The sequence below is a fragment of the Eretmochelys imbricata genome, chromosome 7, assembly GCF_965152235.1.
Source record: "Eretmochelys imbricata isolate rEreImb1 chromosome 7, rEreImb1.hap1, whole genome shotgun sequence".
Taxonomy (NCBI): domain Eukaryota; kingdom Metazoa; phylum Chordata; order Testudines; family Cheloniidae; genus Eretmochelys; species Eretmochelys imbricata.
The window spans coordinates 2,280,418-2,300,130 of NC_135578.1; the positions used below are offsets into that span (position 1 = coordinate 2,280,418).

The window sequence follows — 19,713 nt, forward strand, 5'->3', positions numbered from 1 at the left end:
GGCATGAACTCATGAAACACCTGCAGTCTCTTTCAGAGCTCAAATAATAGAATGTTCACTATCCTTCCCCTTTACTTAAGGGGAAACTGCTTTTTGTCCTGACATTTGCCTCTTCTCTTAAGTCTCTACAGAAAGAGCTTACACTTTGGAATCTTTTTATAAGAATTCGAAACACACAGCACAGTTTTGTCTTTTGAATCTTTTTGTGCTTATCTGAAAATATCAAGGTTTTGGCAATTGGTTTCCCTCCCCAGTAACACACTTATTTTTCAGGCAATTAAAACGTTTAGAGAAGAGAGGACTGGCTCATTCTCTCTCTCCTTTATCCTTCCCTACAATAACCTCTTTATTATTAAATAAAACAAAGTTTGGGGGAAATTATTTTGCCACTTCAGATGCCCACCACATAATGCTTTGATAGGATTCATCATTTCTTAGTTGATTTTCAAAGAGAGAATTTGAAAATTGAATTTGAAATTAAGTTCACTTTGTATTTTATAAGGCATTTTTGATGTAAAAATATTTTTGCCATGCACTTAAATTTTTCTAAACTGAATACTTCAGTTAGTAATTAAAAGTTTATCTTGTGTTTCTGTATATCCTCTCCTTATGATAAGAAACATTTATTAAGTGCCTGAACTTTGCTGGATTGACAAAACCTGTTATTTAAAGACTTTTTTTCAGTTTAAAGATGTATGTAATGACATTTGCATTGTACTAGGTTCATGTGATTTATTCAGTATTATTTGAATGCAGTTATACGTGCGGAAAAGTTTAATTACCAGCTATCTACATGGTTTCAATATTACCCAGAAGGCTGTACTTCCTTCTTAATTAAAAATATTTGACCATAATAATAGAGAACTCTATTAAAACATGAATAAAACATTGCAAGCAACCAGGTCCTTAAAGTTTCCTAAGTAGTTTTCCAATCAATTTCATTAAGAGTTGCTTAAGCATTTTTACCAGTGCTCTGTATGAGATGAACAGAAGACACTGCTTCTATGTAAACTCTCATTTTTGCATGAAACTACCTGTGTCATAAAGCTACTTCACTTTCTTTTGGATTCTCAGAACACTGAAACATGTTTCAACATGGAATATATAAAGACTAGTTACCAGTGACAATCATATTAAAATGGGACTGTCTGGTTACATTTAACAATGTCTCACTTCCAGCATGTTTTCCTGAAACTCAATGGGAGCCCAGGTTTTCGGTGCATACAATGTAAAAACATTCCTAGATCTAGGACTGTATGTGTTCTGACTTTAAAATAATGTACAGAAAAGTCAATTTCAAATCATCTCTCTTCTCAAATCATGCCAAACCAACCTAATTTCCTTCTCTGACAGGGTTACTTGCTTAGGTGATAAGGGGAAGCAGTAGACATGATACGTCTTGATTTTACGGCTGCAACTATCATTTAAAAAACTACCCCTTTAAACGACAAAAATTATATTGGTTAACCGTTTACTCGTTAACAAGCTCACAGCCTACCCCTGGCTTGGCGGGGGGGCACTCTGCTGTCTCTCCTGGGAGGTGGAGTACAGTGGGCTAGGGGATCGTTTGCATGTGCATGGCTGGGCATGCTCTGATCTCACCCCTCGCTCTCCCAGTTACTAGGCGCTGCCTAGCAGCTAGTTCGGCGCATTGCTGCTGGGAGAGCAGCGGTGCCAGGGCAGATCCAAGTGTTCCGGCAGATCCAGTGGTGCCTGGGCAGACCCACTGCCGCAGCCAGCTGCAAGAGAAGCAGAGCGGAGGGGGCACAGGGCTGCCCCAAGCAGTGCCCTCTCCGCCAGGCACAGGCTGATTCAGCGGTGCCCCAAGCTGCGAGAGCTCTGCAAGCTCCAGTGCCCTCCGGCTATTGCTGTGGAGTTTTTAATGTGCACAGTAGGTACTGCATCACAACACTATTTTACCAATCTGTTTTAAACATTAACTGCAATATATTAATGGTAAGACTACTACTTATCGGTTAACCGCTTAACATTTTACATCCCTACTTGATTGAGTTAGGCTTTTAATACAGTTCCACATAACATGCTCTTAAGCAAAGTAAGGATATGTGGACTACATGAAATTACTATAAGGTGGGTACACAACTAGTTCAAAGAGTGTAGTCAAAGAGTAATCATCAATGGTTTGCTGTCAGACTGGGAGGACGTACCTAATGGGGTCCTTCAGTCCTGGGTCTGGAACTATTCAATATTTTCATTAATGACTTGGATAATGGAGTGGAGAGTATGCTTATAAAATTTGCAGATGACACCAAATTGGGAGGGGTTGCAAGCACTTTGGAGGGCAGGATTAGAATTCAAAACAACCACGACATATTAGAGGATTGGTCTGAGATCATAATGATGAAATTCAAAGACAAATGCAAAGTACTACACCTAGAAAGGAAAAATCAACTGCACAACTACAAAAGGGGGAATAACTGGCTAGGTGACACTACTGCTAAAAGGGGTTTTGGGGATATAGTGTTTCAGAAATTGAATAGGTGTCAACAACGTGATGCAGTTGGGAAAAAGGCTAATATAATTTTGAGGTTTATTAATAGGAGTGTTGTATGAAAGATATGGGAGATTATTGTCCTGCTCTGCTCTGGTGAGGCCTCAGCTGGAGTAAAGTGTCCAATTCTGAGTGCTACACCTTAGGAAAGCTGTGGGTAAGCTGAAGAGAGTCCAGAGTAGAGCAACAAAGGTTTAGAAAACCTGACCTACAAGGAAAGATGAAAAAACCTGGGAATGTTTAGTCTTGAGAAAAGAAGACTGCAGGGGACCTAATAACAGTCTGCACATATGTTAAGGGCTGTTATAAAGAGGACGGTTTCGTCACATGTGTGCTGCAAAGAGGAGCAGGAGACACATTGCCATAGACCTCCCCCACAAGAACTCCTAGAACATCCAATTTCATTCCAAAGGTTCATTACTCTCACTGTTAAAAATGTACGCCTTACATAGTGATCAATTGTTCTCCCTGTCCACTGGAGGTACCACAAGTGTAATGGACTTAATCTGAAGCAAGGGAGATATCAATTAGATATTAGGTAAACTTTCTAACAAAAGGTGTATTTAAGGTTTCCAAGGGAGGTTGTGGAATTCTTATCACTGGAGGATTTTAAGAACAAGTTGGACAAACATGTTATCAGGGATGGTCTAGGTTTACTTGGTCCTGCCTCAGGGCTTTGGGCTGGACTTGATGACCTCTTGAGGTCCACTCCAGGGCTACATTTCTATGATTCTCTATTAACTTTAGAATGCCTGGAATGATCTATATTTTTATAATACTCTAATATCAGAAAAAATATAAGATTTTATTTGTTAATGGAGCCTGTTTTCTAATGGTAAAACAAGGCAATATTGAAAGTGAATCAGCATCTTTTCAATTTTGGGACACAATGTGGAACAGCAGTACCACAAAGAGAAGCATCAGAGGACTACCAAATAAAGACTTCCAAGTGGAAAAAATATTTTCAAACTTTGATCAAATACTATATGTGTAAGTCTGTCAAAAAATGCTGCCTATCATGCTGATGAGCATTGTCCCACTGTATTTCCCCCCTTCTGTCTGTATCCATCTGTTGTCTCTTGTCTTATACCTAGAATGTATGATCCTGGGGGAGTGACCAGCTTTTTGTTCTCTGTTTTACAATGCCTTGCACAATGGGGTCCTGATCCATGACTATGGCTCCTAGGTGCTACAGTAATGCAAATAATAATAAATAATAGTAAGTCTGTCAGATCCGCTATATATATATATTTTGTGGCAATAAAAAAAAAATCGTATCAGCCATCCATATACCGCCACATCCATCTTGCAAACACATTTTATGCATGTTAGTAACTTTATACACAAGAGCACTATCATTAAGAGTCTAACCATTCTGTTAGAAATTGTAACCAAACATTTGAGACCAAAGGAAAAATGACAGCTCTTCCCTTCCATGTTTAAAAACTAACCAGTTCAGCCAACAAAAAACATGCATGTACTTTTTTAAGATGAAGAAATTAACTCGTTTCATAGGGCATTGAAAATTTGAAAAAACCTTCCTGCCGGGAAGAAGTTTTCAGTTAAATAAATAAGTTTTCAGTCTCACAAGATTCCTCAGTTTGCCCCAATGTGCTTTGTGGACCTACACAACTTTTGCCTAGTTGCCACTCTTACTCTCAGCTGCAGCAAGAAGGTATTGGAGAGGAAGGACCATTAGCAGAGGTTTTTCATTCTCCACCCCTGAGGTAGCTGTCCTGTTTTTTCAGTTGTTTCTCTTTTTAGCCACGACTTCTCTTTCACTGCACTTGAAGTGCCCCAACGACTACACGTGCTCATTTTCTGAGTGCTACTATTTTTAATTGTCTCACTGAGTCCACCTTACAGAGGATCAGGACCATGAAAGAGGAAGTTACTCACCTTGTGTAGTTACCATGGTTCTTTGAGACGTGTCCCTTTGGCTGCTCCAAGGTAGGTGTGCTTGTGTCCCTGCACTGCTGATTGGAGAACTTCGGTAGCAGTGTCTGTTAGGCCCGCACATGTGCCCCGCCACAAGGCTAGCAAGCAGGCATGGGCTAACCCAGCTCAGTTCCTTCTCTACCACAGAGTCACAGACAAGAACTCTGAAGTAGAGGGGAGGAGGGTGGGTTGTGGAGCACCCATAGCGACACACATTGTTACTGCACAAGGTGAGTAGCTTCCTCTTCTTCTTAGGTGGGGCCATTCCCAAGGAAGGTGACTGATATGGAGATCAGCCTCAGGGAGTGTACAAATATCAGCTGGAGGTGTCATGTTGTGAACCTGATAACACTGATTGAAAGCCCTGACGGGCCGGATCTGACCTGCGGGCCGTAGTTTGCCCTTCCCTGTTCTACTGTGTAGTAATACCTCTTGTACCTTCTCCAAGCAGGAGCTTTCTATGTGTTGGAACCATAAAGGAGCCAAGCCTTTAGGCGGAGAATCCCCAGGTTGGGATGTAGAGTACACCCTTCATTCTGCGAGAGGAGGTATGGCCTGGTTTGTCACGAGTTGTGACAGGTAATGGTACCAAGTCTGTTCTTATTTTGCCAAAACGATCAGTATGACATGTTCTCCTTCTCTTTTTATTTTTAATAGGACTTTCGATAGCAGAGGAAATGGAGGAAAGGCATAGAGAAGGTCCCTGTCCCAGGGAAGGAGAGCGTTGCCCAGCATGTGTTGCCCCATCCCTGAAGGAGAAGAAACTGAGGGGGGTAGCCCGCATGCACTGGCTAGCATCATGGCGAGACCTGACCGCTACCAAAGTTCTCTGATCAGCAGCACAGGGGCGTGAGCACGCCGACAGCGGAGCACCCATAGAGCCGGCACTCGAAGAAGAATGATATTTTTTAAATTCTAACACTCTGCAAGTTTGATCTGAGCCACAAAAACAAAGATTTAGGTTTTTTTAAGATTTAGATTCTAGGTTATGCTCAAATAAATTGGTTAGTCTCTAAGGTGCCACAAGTATTCCATTCTAGGTTTTAACTAACAATTTACTTGTACAGGAGCGTTAATCATAGAAAGGAATTCACTTCCTTTTAGCATCAAAGCCCTCCGAGTCAGAAACAGAGCAGGTAGCTATGAAGTAACAGAAGGTAAAGAATCAGACTGGAAATAAGGCATTAATGTTTAACGATGAGAGTAATTAACCACTGGAACAATTTACCAAGGGGCATGGTGGAGTCTTCATCACTGACAATTTTTAAATCAAGACTGGATGTTTTTCTAAAAAAAAAAATCTGCTCTAGAAATTAATTTGGGGAAGTTTTTTGTCCCTGTGTTTAGACTAGATATCATAACGGTCCCTGGAATCTATGTTACATGGTAGCTTGGGAAAGGACTGTAGAAAAAGAATTACACTGATGTAGTGGGAAGATATTTTGGAAAAAAAAGTCCACAATCTGCATTATATTCCAGAAAAGGCATTACAAAACATTATAGCAATAGCCTATCACTTCAGGGAGTCTGGAAACAATATAGGACAAATAACCCCAAAACTGCTAGAGAAATTATGGAGCAATAGGTTCCTTGCCCACAAGTAGTGGGAATACCACTAAAACAGCCTTTTGGGGAATCTATCCGTTCCTATATTATCTCAACACGATTGTGTGCTCCAGTAGTTTTCCTGCTGGGAATACCTGGAATCGATGACCTGCTGTAAGAACAATGGGTAACATGCCTGTTGGTGACAGTTGCCATGCACTTTGTTACACATTGGAAGAAACTAACTCTCCTGAAGGGACCAGCTGGCATATGTGAGTGTGCACTATTTCATTCACGTACAAATTAACAGCCATGAATAGACAGATGGATGTAATGGACAAGGCTATCAGCCATGGAGCAAGGGCTAAAACTAAAGCCACTACCTGCCCTCCTTCCCCTATAGTGCGGCATGCTAGAAGACATTAGAAATTTGCAATTAGGGAGAAAGACTGAGCTGCTTGTGGGGTGGCACTGCCTTATACACCATGGGACGATGCCACCACCCTCATGCAAGATCTCATGAACCTCCTCCGCCCCCCCAACAGAGATGGCTTTTCAAGGCAGTTCTGCAACTTGACACCAGGGTGCCAGATCCCACAAGTGGGAATACACAGATGCCCTCATGAAAGATTCTGTGACTTTGTGAAGGGCAGGAACTAGAAAATAGATTGTCCCCAAATCAACATTATAGCTGGGTTTTAGAGATGACAGCTAGGAGGGTTGTGCCAGCGTCACATTTTCCCCTCCACTGGCAGAAGTTCTGGTGGGTGAAGAAAGGAGAGAGGCCATGCTCAGAAGCCTGAGTAACATGTCTGGACTACCCCCAGTTAATTCAGGAAGAAGTGCAATTCATTTATAATGGATTGAAGATGGGCCAGGAGCTGGGAAAAGAAGGCTTATATTCCAAACAGCAAAGTATGACACTGCCTAAAGTGTGTCATAAGAACATGCTCTTTGATCTGCTGCCTATAGAATGTGCTTGCAAGTAAAAAACTAATTTCTCATTCAAAGCAGACTTTTTAATACATAACTTGAGAAGAAAATCCTTAACGCTTAAGTAATGTCCTGTCATTTGTGTGAAATGGGCTAATTTATTCTCACATCACTGCATGTAGCCATAAGGAGAATACAAGAGGGAAAAAAAAAATCACATGGGGAAAAAATCAATTTGATGGACTTGAACACAGTCCCCAAAGTAGCCGGGGATTTAGTCTCTGACACTGCCTTACTGTTAGCCTTCAATCAGATCATTTATTATTGTTCAGGACTGCTGCAGAGAGACTATGAAGTGCACAGACTAGTGATCTTTTTATGGTTTTTCCTGTAGATTGCTATTGAAACTATCAATTTTTCTTCCTAGCCTTTCTGCCCAAAACTATGCCTGCATTTGTAATTCACACACTTTGAGAACTTGAGTTGTATGACTATTCAAGCTTATTATCTTTTTGTTTGCAAACCCTAGCGATTTCTGTTTGTAGGTACAGTGCTATTTTATATGCAATGCAACTTTAAGAACCCAAACTTGGGAACTGAAGTATGCTTTTTAAACACGGATGTGGTGAAATATATTTTGCATATATCTGGATGAAATATATACTATTTTATTATTTCTCAACTGATGCTAATGATTTATAGAATCATAGAACTGTAGGACAGCAAAGGACCAAGATGTCATCTAGTCCAGCCCCTTGCGTTCAGGAAGGCCACATAAACCCTGGGCATTCTACAATCACCCTTGGAAGCTTGTTCCACACCTTAACTACCTTATAACTAGAAAGTTTTTCCTAATATCTAAAACTAAATCTCCCTTGCTGCAGATTAAGCCCATTACTTCTTGTCCTGCCTTCAGTGGACATGGTAACAATTGACCACCATCCTCTTTATAACAGCCAGTAACACCTTTGAAGACTGTTATCAGGCCCCCCACCCCCATCTTCTTTTCTCAAGACTAAATATTCCCAGGTTTTTTTAACCTTTCCTCATAGGTCAGGTTTTCTAAACCTTTTGTCATCTTTGTTGCTCTCCTCTGGACTGTCTTCAGTTTATCCACAGCTTTCCTAAAATATTGTGCTCAGAACTGGACACAATACTCCCTCTGAGGCCCCAGTGCCAAGTAGAGTGGGACAATTACCTCTCAGGTCTTATGTACAACACTCCTGTTCATACACCCCCAGAATGAAAATAGCCTTGCTCACAACTGCACCTTACTGTTAACTCATTTTCAATATGCGATTCACTATAACCCCCAGATCCTTTTCAGCAGTTCTAACACCTAGCCAGTTATTCCCCATTTTGCAGTTGTGCATTTGATTTTTCCTTCCTAAGGGAAGTACTTACCTTTATTGAATTTCATCTTGTTTTAAGTCAGATCAATTCTCCAAAAGCCACCCACCTGCAAGAATGGGTGGGGGAACTTGATGGGGCCAGTGATGAAAGGGGAACAGTCCCAGTAGCAAGGGAGAGAGACACTTGCTAAGGGACATTATGTAGCTCCTCTCCCTAGGAGTCTTTGGCACTCATTGGCCAGCTGGGAGAGAGGGATGCTGACTGACTAGCATTCCCCAGCTGCCAGGATTTAGCCCAGCATTAAGGGCCCTGTGGAGGCTCTTTTGACTCCATTCCAGCAGCCTGCCCTACCCACCTGCACTAGGAATGGGAACCTGGCCTGACAGATGCTGCGGGTCTAGCCAATCATGAGCCAATTGGCAAAAGACCAGGGAGTTCCTTGCAGCACCTTCAAGCCACAATGGGTTAAGCAGGGATGCACTTATTACCTAACTAAGGTACCAGGGTAAAGTTGTTTATTCATTGCAACTTGTGGCCAATTTCCAGTGCGATTAAGAGAATAAAATGAATGGTTCCCAGAGTTAAAAGACGTGGGATTTTGGTGTTGGGCCTTGGGCTCATGGGATAGGGCGAGACCTTGTGGCCTTCATGGGCCAAGGTCCCCGCCCTGCTGCACAATTTGTCCCCCCTCATGTGGAGAAGGGTGCTAGGACTCAGAGAGCAGAGACCTACCATGCGTTATGGGTTATATGGTAAGAAGCCCCGTAACCTGGCGGCAGTTATGGGTTATTTGGCAAGGAGCCATATGTGTAACCCCTGCACTGGAATCAATTAAATGCCTGGGATAGGAGAATATGGGAGCTGGGCTGGTAGCACCCCTCTCCTTTGTTAAAGTTTAATAAAAGTTGCAGCCTGCCACTTATTTCCATGTATGTGTCTGACCTCATTTTGCCGGTGTCCACATCAATTTGAATTCTAATGCTGTCCTCCAAAGTGTTTGCAACCCCTCCCAGCTTGGTGTCATCTGCAAACCTTACATGCATACTCTCTCATTCTATTACCCAAGTCACTAATGAAAATATTGAATAATACCGGACCAAGGACTGATCCCCGCTAGACCTCACAAAATACATCCTCCCAGTTTGACAATGAACCATTGATAACTACTCTTTGAGTACGACCTGTCAATCCGTTGTGCACAAACCTTATAGTAATTTCATCTAGACCCCATTTTCCTCATTTGCTGGTGAGAATGTCATGTGGGACTGTGTCAAAACCCTTACTAAAACCCAATATATTAGATATACATTAGTATAGGTTTGGACCCAGTTACAGTCTTTCTGTTCAAACAATGTAAATCATTTAATTCCAAAGCAAAATCACTTACAGGAGTCTCAGCTTTCAGACTTGAATTCTCTCGTAAGATTTCTTTGAGGGACTTTTTACTTATTGATGCTCTTAATTCACTCACTGATGTATCCTTTGTTTTTTCCAAGGTGCTTGGGCTTTCCTTAGAGAATTCAGGTTTACTTCCAGTTGGAGAAAGACAGGGGGTAGGCATCAAGCTTCTTGGAATGTTATCAGGCTCTACTTTTTTCACAACCGAATCTTGTGGGGCTGAGGATAGTGTTTTCAGGCAGCTATGTTTGCTATATCCTTTATACTTCCAGTACTCAGGACTCCCTGACATCATCTTTACTGGAATCCCTTTAAAAACTGTCGAATCAGATGACCCTGATGTACTGTGGCTGGTTTTGAGGTTTGAAGCACCTTGGATGAATTCACTGGGGTCATCCTAAATTTGGGAAAGAAAACAACAGTGATTTTGAGAGGAAACTACCCTCCACTTGTTTAAGATCTGTTTGCAAATATTTAGTCCTAAGATTTCAAAATTGCTCTCTAATTATGATGGCTTAATTTGAGATTTTTTCAATGGTTTTGAGCATCTCCTGCTCCCAGTGAAGGAGAATGGAGCGTTGGGTGCTCAGGACCTTTACAAAAATCAGGTTTATGTATCTCAAGTTGGGCACCCCAAAATGACAGCATGCTTTAAACGTATAGGCCTAAATTCCTGCTCTAATTCAGAATGCTGGAAATTCCAAAAGTCTGTATGTCATAAATATACTTTTTCGTATAATGTGGCTTGCACACTTGTGCCAGCCAATAACACTGATGTAAGGTGGAAAAGTCAACAATGTTGGTATCCGCTTGACTATTGTAGTGGTAGGTGACACTTTAACATATTGTATAGAAATCCTAAACATTATCTGTCTGCAGAGATCACCTTGCCCTTGTTTGAAAGTTACTAAAAAAAAAATCATTTCGCATATAACATTTTAAGAATACTTCATGAATCCATTATTCCTCTTCCAAACAAGGTCTATACAAAACATCCAAGAATTGCACTTCTGATGTTCCCTTAAAATTTCAACTAAAAAATAAACAGCAAGCAGAAAAATCAAGTGATATTGGAGGAGGAAAGATTGGGTAAACTAGGGATGGTCATCCCATGGTCCTTATTGATACAGGGAAGGGGAAAATGGAGGCCTCCCATCCTTATCCAATCAGGTTCCACACTTCCTGTCTCCCACAGGCACAACACAGTACTACTGTATTTGTTGGAAGGATGGCTACAACATGAACGTTGCATCCTTAAATATGCATATTTCACCTTCTAGGGTCCAATCCTGCTGATATTGAAATTAAAGGGAGTTTTGTCATTCACTTCACTGGGACCAGGACTAGACCCTAAAAGGGGAAATTCATATCTAAAAGAAAACCCTCCATTATATAATAATCTTTACAACAAATATAGTAGCACTGTATTATATAGTTTCATGAAGAATACACTTCTCTCCTATTGCTTTATTTTGTTTTATGTTTTCTTTGAGTAGGTTTACATAAGACACGAGCAGTGAACATTTTGTGGGTCGAGGATAATGATTACATATAGGTCTTTCTCAATGATAGGTTTCTTGTGGTTATCGTATGATTTTGTTCTTAATATAAAAGAAAAAAGTGTTACGGCAGAATAGTCTCTCCTCCCATCCCCCGCAATCACACACAGGGCTTTCCCTATAAAATGAGCTAAGCAACTTTTCAGCAACCACATCCATATGGAGACCAAAACAATCAACTGTTCATTAATATTTTTATCAAGGGTGCTCAAGTCACAAAGTTTTTATTTTCCCTTAAAAACAGAATTCTAAAGGATAAAAATCCAGAAAAAAGGGGACCCATATTATTTATTAAACCCTTTTATATAGTGCTGTAAATGTACATGACACTTTATAAGCAGATTAGTAGGTTAGCTGCAAATATAAAACACTGAAGTGTAAAAGTAAATAACAGAAGCAGGAAATAAATTTGGAGGCCTTTTGGCTGCAAGGTTTTCTTTTATCTCCTCAGACTATAAATTTAAAAATGCAATTAGAATGCGTTTCCCCAATCTCTGTACAGACGGCTCCTATTTTCCTGTTTTATCATCCGGCATCTTTTTGGAATCAATATAAGAAAGTGAAGGTTACGATGAGGATGTGTTAAATCAGCTCAGAACTACGAGAAAGTACGTAAACCCTGAAACAGTCAAATGAAAGCAAACATTAATGTTCTATATAGTTTCCATAATCACCAGTCTTCCCAATTCATCCTGAAAGATGTGTGAAAGCCAAATTTATAATAATGTATATTATTTAAGGGTAGAATTCAATTTAAAATCAGATTACAGCCCCAATTCCGCAAAGCACTCAAGCACATGCTTTACACACATTGACTTTAGAGGGACATAAGCACAACCTTAAAGTTAAGCACGTGCATAAGCTTTTTTTCTGAATTAAGGCTTATAGGAGCTACGTGCAGGGAAGCAAACAGGACGTTAAGAAGGACAGAATCCACCACACTATGAGAGAAGTAGGCTGAATGTAATGTATTCAGGCTAAACCTTCTAAATTTGATTTGTGAAACACCTGCATGAATCAATGAGCTATGGATGTATGCTCAACACTTCATAATATTTTATTAATGTATTCCATGGCATAAGCCATTTAACACCTTGAAAAATCTCTCTCTTTGTATTAAGGTACAGGATGTATAAGGAAGGGTAAACGAGAATAAACTCTGATTATAACAATATCTTAGTTTAGCATCACTGACCCCTACTAGCTTGTAAATAACTGGAAAAGACATAAATATGCACTATTTTTATAGAAGACATCTGAAACTTCACACATGTAGCCACTTCTACAGTATTTCTTTTTCTTGTAGGTTTTATGTGCACAATACGAGATTTACAGTTATATGAAATGCCTTTGAAATTTATAAACACTTAATATGCTGCTTTTCTTCATTTTGTTTTTGTTACTGCTAAAGTAATATGCATTTTGGAAGGTTGTAAATATTGCTTTATTTCCCTAGTTTGGGATTTCACTGAAGCACAAAGACACATTTCTCTTTTTTTTCCAGACTTTTATTTGCCACACCACAGTTATTTTAAAACCTATGCTATAAACCTGCACTATTAAGTCACATTACAGTACTGTAATTTGACAGATTATTAAAGAAAATGTCACATTATTGTCACATATTGGAGACAAATGGATGATACTTATTTAACTTAAATTTAAATCCCTCCCACCTATCTATTGAACTTGGGTTTTATAATCATTTTGTTTGTTAAATATTCAATCATCAGATTGTGCCAGGACTATCAATAAAGTTTGTTTGATTAACTCCAGCACAGCATATGTATACTGAAGATGCAAATAATTTCCCTGAGGAGCTAGCATGTCTATTGCTGTTCCTTGAAAGAACATGCAGATGGGCAGCAGTTGGACAATAATTTCTGGATACTTAAAATTGATTGCTCTTGCTGGGTTGTAATTTTAAGAAGATCATTCTAACGACTCTTGAGGGCCACCTACTTGGAGCAGATGGGACACAGGCCTTCTGTACCCAGAGTCTTAATGTCAAAAAGTCAGAGTAAAATTGCGAGTACGCTGTCTTATTTAATTGTATTATGCTGGCTCTTTTAATTATGTAAGTGCAGAAAATTTCCTGATTCAATTGAAGGCTTCACAGATGAGCTCATCGGCTCTATCCAAAACGTTCTGGGTAACACTGTATGATACTGCAGTTGTTATGCTGTGTTGTAAACCAGCAAGAGTTCTTACTTTTGCTCTAGGTTCGATGGAATGGGCGGATGCTGACAGCTGAGTCTAATTGGACAGTGTCTATGACAGAAGAGAGAGATACATTAGAATTTAGTTGTCAGTTTGAAAGTATGGCCGCTTGTACAAACATAGAATAAGTCACTGGTGGTAAGCTGCAGCAAGATAAGAAGCTGTTTTGCTGTTTTCTGATCATTTGGGACTGGCAGTTTAATAACAGCACTTAACTGTTTCAATGACTAATTAGCTACCCACTAACGGTATTTATAAATGATTGCATTTTTCAGCTTGAAAACTAATTTGGAAAACCAAATATTTCCCTCCGGATGGCAGAGAAGGGAAGTTCCATACACGGTAGGTTCTCTAAAGTTCTTATTATGCATGGATAGGCACTCCTGAGTGTCACGTGGCCTCCAGCCCATAAGCATAAGGGGATTCAAAGATCACTTTTCCTGGAAACTTAGCTCCAAGCAAAGCCATTTGGCCTGGGTCTCACATGCCTCGTAAGTAAAGCCCTTCCTTTCTGGTATTATTTTATTAATTTCCTGGGAATTTATCAGTGTTTATTTCAAAAATTTAAAAAATGGGTGACAAATCAATGAAAAATTAATTGCACATATTATCAGGGTTAATACTGGAGGGGGGGACAGAAAACCCCCTAATTAGAATAAAGGAAGAATGCATTGTTTATGAAACCATTATCTCGAATCCCCATTACACAAACAACACCAGTTTACTGTTGGTGACTTGCACAGTTGTGTTTGATACCAGGGGCTTCCGGGCGAATTCCACAGGCTCAAAGCAGCTTTTTCAAAGTGTCTTTTCCAAGGCTCAGACTCCTGCGGTCTTGGATGTAGCTGAATTTAGAAAATATTCTCTCTCCATCAGCTGGGCCAGGTGGGACACTGCCACCATGTGATCCTTTGCAGCCGCAGGGAGATTGGAATGACCTGTTCGCAGCTTGGGGGCTGGACAGGGGCTCTGTCTGGTGGCTGAAGTGGAAGGGGCTCTGTGCCTTTGAAACCTCTCTGGGCAGTGACATGTCCCTAGGCCCAGCTACTTACTAGGTCTACCATGGGGGGGAGCAGGTGGGAGGCAAGGGATGCCTGGTGGGAGATGGGGGTGCTCGGTACTCATGGTTGCAGCAGGTGGGAGAGGGTGCCCAGTAGTCATGGGGGGGCATGTAGGGGAAGAGAGGATGCCTGGTGGTAATAGGGGTGCCAGATACTCATGGTAAGAGTGTGTGGGGGGAAAGGAGGCTGGGAGGGAGACAGACAAGGTCTGTACCCTGGGGCTGTGCTGAGGGGGCCAGTGCTCAGAGGGTGCAGCCTTCCGCTCTCCGCAGCTTGTCGCTGCAGCAGTCGGGCATTCTTGGCAGACAACCTGCCAGTCTCACATCTCCACTGCACAGGTGCAGATGCCATCAACCGGCGTGTGCAGGCATGTTGTGCCATCCAACTGGCAGTCTTTGAGGCAGGAGCAGGGTCCACTGAGTTCAAGCCAGTACAAAATGTGGGTAGAAATCAGAAATATCCAAATATTGGATTTTTTAAAACCTGGGCATTTTTTGGAGGTTTTTGATAAAAAACAAAAACGAAGGGCCCTATTCATAGGTTAGTGAGTCTTTATGCACTGATACTCACTACTTGAGTCACAAGTACATAGCTCCCTTCCATAAACATACAATTTTGGGGGCCAGATTCTGATTTAACTTCCACTGGAATAAAACCAGAGTAGCTCTACGAATTCCAAATTTATCCTGGTGTGAGATCAGGGTAAACTGGTCCCTAGAGCTTAAAGTGGAAAATTTGTGACCTGATGATTTCCTTTCTGGAATGGACCTTTCCCCCAGCCTGAGACATCTGGACTGCACAGAAGTGCAGAACCTTCATTCTTTACAAAGCACTACAGGCTTGACCTTGGTTCCTCAGCAGAAACATTCTTTGTCAGGAAGATGCTTCAAAGTGATGGTCCTAAAATGAATTAATGCCAGTAATTTTAGGAAAGGGAGAACATTCTTCTTTCTACTCTAGCTATATCTTATTCCAGCGTAATTTCCCCCTGCTGCTTGGTATATCCCAAACGTTTCAATCAAGGTGAGAGGTCAGGAGCCAGAATCTATAAGAACTATCAAACAGAAAATTATTTTAGCAGTCTGTTCTTAATACCCAGCTATCTGCCAATATTGGCTTCACGTGTTTCTGGGTTTACAATCCACAGTGACCAACTGTAAAACAAACATGACTGGTAAAAACATTATTTCACGAAAAAGCAATCCCGCTGGCTTACTTATTCTGCTGTGATGGTATTAGCTGACATCATAGGTGCTCTCAGTAAATCTATCTTAATTAATATAAAATCATACAAACCAAGGAATCAAAATACCAGGCACAGTACAAAGCAATCAAAAGTGACATGATCAAAACAACTAACCTAAAAAGAGAAGGCTAGAAGTGATGGGCCCACAGATAAAAAATATATTTTATTTGTATTTATATGTTTCTGTGACTTTTCAAATTAGATATACATTCATGATACGTGATTTTCAAACATATAGAAAAACAGTGAACATCAAGTATCTTCAGCATATCAGGTTCAAGATATTTTTAGAGTAGGCTTGCAAAAATGCAACTTAACTGGGTGAGTAAATATAATTTTTAATTATAGTTTTATTATTATTTATTAATTATAATAATGGCAAAGTCGGGTGAACAGATATTGTCCCAGGATTAAGAAATATTCATGATGATTTTACAAGGGTGCCTTAGATTGTGCTAATATAACAACAGGTACTATAAGTCAGCAGTCTCATGTCCTTTTTTAGGATCTTGTGTGATAGTCCTGACTTTACAGCCCACTATAAAACATTTTTCTATAGTTTGTTTTTGCTGTGCAAATTAAATAATGATTTGAAAAATTAAATGAGCACCTAGAACAGGGGTGGGCAAACTACGGCCTGCAGGCCGGATCGGCCCATCAGGGCTTTGGATCTGGCCCCGTGGGACTGCCCCTCGTGGTGCCGCAGGCCCCGTGCTGCTCTCAGAAGTGGCCGGCACCACGTCGCTGCGGCCCAGGGGGCAGAGGGCTCCGTGTGTTGCCCTTGCCTCCAGGCACCTGCACCTGCCCTGCAGCTGCCATTGGCTGGGAACGGGAGGTACCTGGAGGTGTGGCAAGGGCAGCGTGCGGAGCCCTGTGCCCACCCCTCCCCCAGGGGCTGTGCAGTGATGTGCTGCTGGCCGCTTCCTGGAGCGGCGCCACGTGGGGCCAGGGCAGGCATGCAAGGAGCCTGCTCTGGCCCCGGTGCGCGTTGCTGCCACCCTGGAGCTGCTTTAGCCTAAAACCTTTCGGTAAGCGGTGCCGGGCCGGAGCCCAAACCCCTCCTGCACCCTGCCCCCAAATCCCTGCCGTAAGCCCCCTGCCTGCACCTTGCACCCCTCCTGCACCCCAACCCCCTGCCATACCCCACACCACTCCTGCATCCCAACTCCCTGCTGAGCCCCGTCGCACCCCACACCCCTCCTGTACCCCAACCCCCTGCCCTGAGCTCCCTCCCGCGTCTGCACTCCTCCTGCACCCCTGCCCTGAGCCTCCTCCTGCACCCCACACCCCTCCTGTACCCCAACCCCCTTCCCTGAGCCCCCTCATATACCCAGTACCCCACCTCTGCCCCAATCTCTTGCCCTGAGCCCGTTCCTGCACACCGCACCCCCTCCCACACTCCTTCCCGCACCCCAACCCCCTGCCTCGGCCCAAAAAGTTTGCCCACCCCTAATCTCGAATATCAATACACAACTGACTACAGAAGTAACATAAAATACATTAGTGCAAGAATACAAGCAAAATATAAACGCTAAATAATTTTCTGGTTCGTTGACTTTCCTTTCACATGGAAGAAAGCCTTAACTCTGAATGAGTAAATTGGTAGTGAAATTAAGCAAAACTCTAACTGTTATTGTAATGTAGGTTTGTTTATTTTAAATTATCTTTTAGCATTGTACATGTAGTGCTTTGCTAGCTGTCATACTAACATTATTTAACGTAATCCATATGAGAATAAATGAACTGAAAGTCCTTCTCTGTAGTTACTGGCATACAGTAGTTTTTAGTTTATACAATATTTAAAATCTGCTGTTCCTGACAAGAAGGGATAACCTCCATTTGCTAAAGGGATCATGAATAACTGTATGTGCACCTGTCAGCTAACTGATCATTTGCAAAACACCTTGGAAAACACAATGATTATCATGATATATTGAGAAATATTATACAGCATATAGAATTCTCTAACTGTATTTAAGATAGATGCTCACTCTTTGGGAGTAAAAAATAACGATTATTATGTCTCTGTGGGCAGTGAGAACAGTTACTATTAAGGTTATTAAAAGGAACCAAATGATGCCATCTTTCTTAGGAAAGAGAACTTCCCTTCTTATGAACATGACATGGGATTTTTAATGACCACAGCCCTTAGTTTTCTATCTTAGTTGAACAAAAGGCACCTTCAGCAGCATGCTAAGACAATGGTTAAGTACAGGCTGCAAGAGTGATGCTGAATCATCACCCACACCTCCTCCAGCACCTAAGAGTCCCTTAGTGAACTCTCATCCAAGTATTGACTGAGATTCTCCCATCCTGCTTATCTCGTGAGAACAGCCAAGATCAAACACAATGGTGTCACTGCCAGCTTTGGGATCACATATCATTTCTCCCGGAGCGCACACGCTCTCTTAGGTGTTTTTCAGTTTCGCAATGCCGTATGAAGCAGATTACATGAAATGCTGAAACCTACCTTCACTTTACCAAGCTAATCATTTTGTTCAGTATTCAGAGTTATTTAAAAATTAAGCCTTTACCTATAGTATTGAGTACCAATCATGCAAACACTTACACATGTGTAACTTTTCACACAAGTCAATAGGACTAGGGGGTTGAATGCTTTGTAGTGTCTCTAGGACAACCTCACTGCACACCACAGTGGCACCTTGCATCCCTCCCTCCCACCCCACAAGCTCCCTGAACCTTTCTGTTTCAGGGACTCCCTGCACCTCCCCCCAATCCCTCCTCCTCCCATGCCAGGGTTCCCCGTTCTCCCTCTCATGGCAGGGGCTGTGTGTGCAACCCATTCTCCCCCTTCCTCCCCATTCTCCCTCCATGCCAAAGGTTGTGTGCATACCCCCCATTGCCTCTCCCCCCATTATTTGTCTGGGAGATAAGACATTCAGGGTGTTAACATGTTAAACTGCAGGAAGAGCAGGACATTGTTATGTTAGAAAGCATTAATGGGCGCCAGCTATCAGTTGTCTGAGGATAGCAGTGGCTCTCAACCTTTCCAGACTACTGTACCCCTCTAAGGAATCTGATTTGTCTTGCGTGCCCCCAAGTTTCACCTCACTTAAAAACTACTTGCTTACAAAATCAGACATAAAATTACAAAAGTGTTACTGAAAAATTGCTTTACTTTCTCATTTTTACCATATAATTATAAAATAAATAAACTGGAATATAAATATTGTACTTATTTCAGTATATAATATAGAGAGCAGTATTAACAAATCATTGTATTAAATTTTAGTTTGTATGGACTTTGCTAGTGACTTTTATGTAGCCTGTTGTAGAACTAAGTAACTATTTAGATAAGTTGATGTACCCCCTGGAAGACCTCTGCGTACCCCCAGGAGTACCCATACCCCTGGTTGAGAACCACTGATTTATAGCTTCAAGCACCTGTGCAATTATCCGTGGATGTGATAATCAGATGACAATGGCTGCACTGTCCCGCATTTTCTTCTTCAATTTAAACCAAATTGATTGCAAGACTCATATATTCCAGTTCAAATATCTTTTCAATGTACAGAACCAGTGTTTCTGCTTACTCTTATTTATTATTTTGTACCACCATAGTGCTTAAAAAAACCTCTAATCTGCTGGTTCTTTTTGGTTTCCCAATTTTCCCCAAATCAGTGAGTTCTGCCACTGATGCCTAGAACATTCCCTGAATTACAGAAGTGGCATTCAAAGTTAATGTGTTACATACAGACATACAAACACAGAAGTGCCTCACCCGCCTTATCTATTAAATTGAGTGTAAGGCCTTTGCAAGCTCAGCCAATGATGCCTTTTAGCATACGAACTGAAAGCTCAAGGATAGTTTGGAAATATATGAAATTTTCCTTCATTACACTCTTGTTAGCCATATGCCCTCAGGTCTATTTTACATTATATAAAGAACTACGAGTCTGATCCTGAGCAGTGCGATGTATCCTCCAT

At 41.4% G+C, this 19,713-nt stretch overlaps 1 protein-coding gene across 12 annotated transcripts in view; it reads right to left on the reverse strand.

The window, feature by feature from the left end:
• The window catches only part of CFAP20DC (CFAP20 domain containing), a 182,754-nt gene that overhangs the window by 55,633 nt on the left and 107,408 nt on the right, over positions 1 to 19,713 (reverse strand). For 9 of the 12 annotated variants that reach the window (XM_077821929.1, XM_077821928.1, XM_077821931.1 and 6 more), the window contains one exon: positions 9,669 to 10,076. The exons of the other annotated variants lie outside the window; for them this stretch is intronic. In XM_077821929.1, the coding sequence (XP_077678055.1) occupies positions 9,669 to 10,076 (408 nt within the window). The remainder of the gene's footprint in view (positions 1 to 9,668; positions 10,077 to 19,713) is intronic. 12 annotated transcript variants of the gene reach the window in all.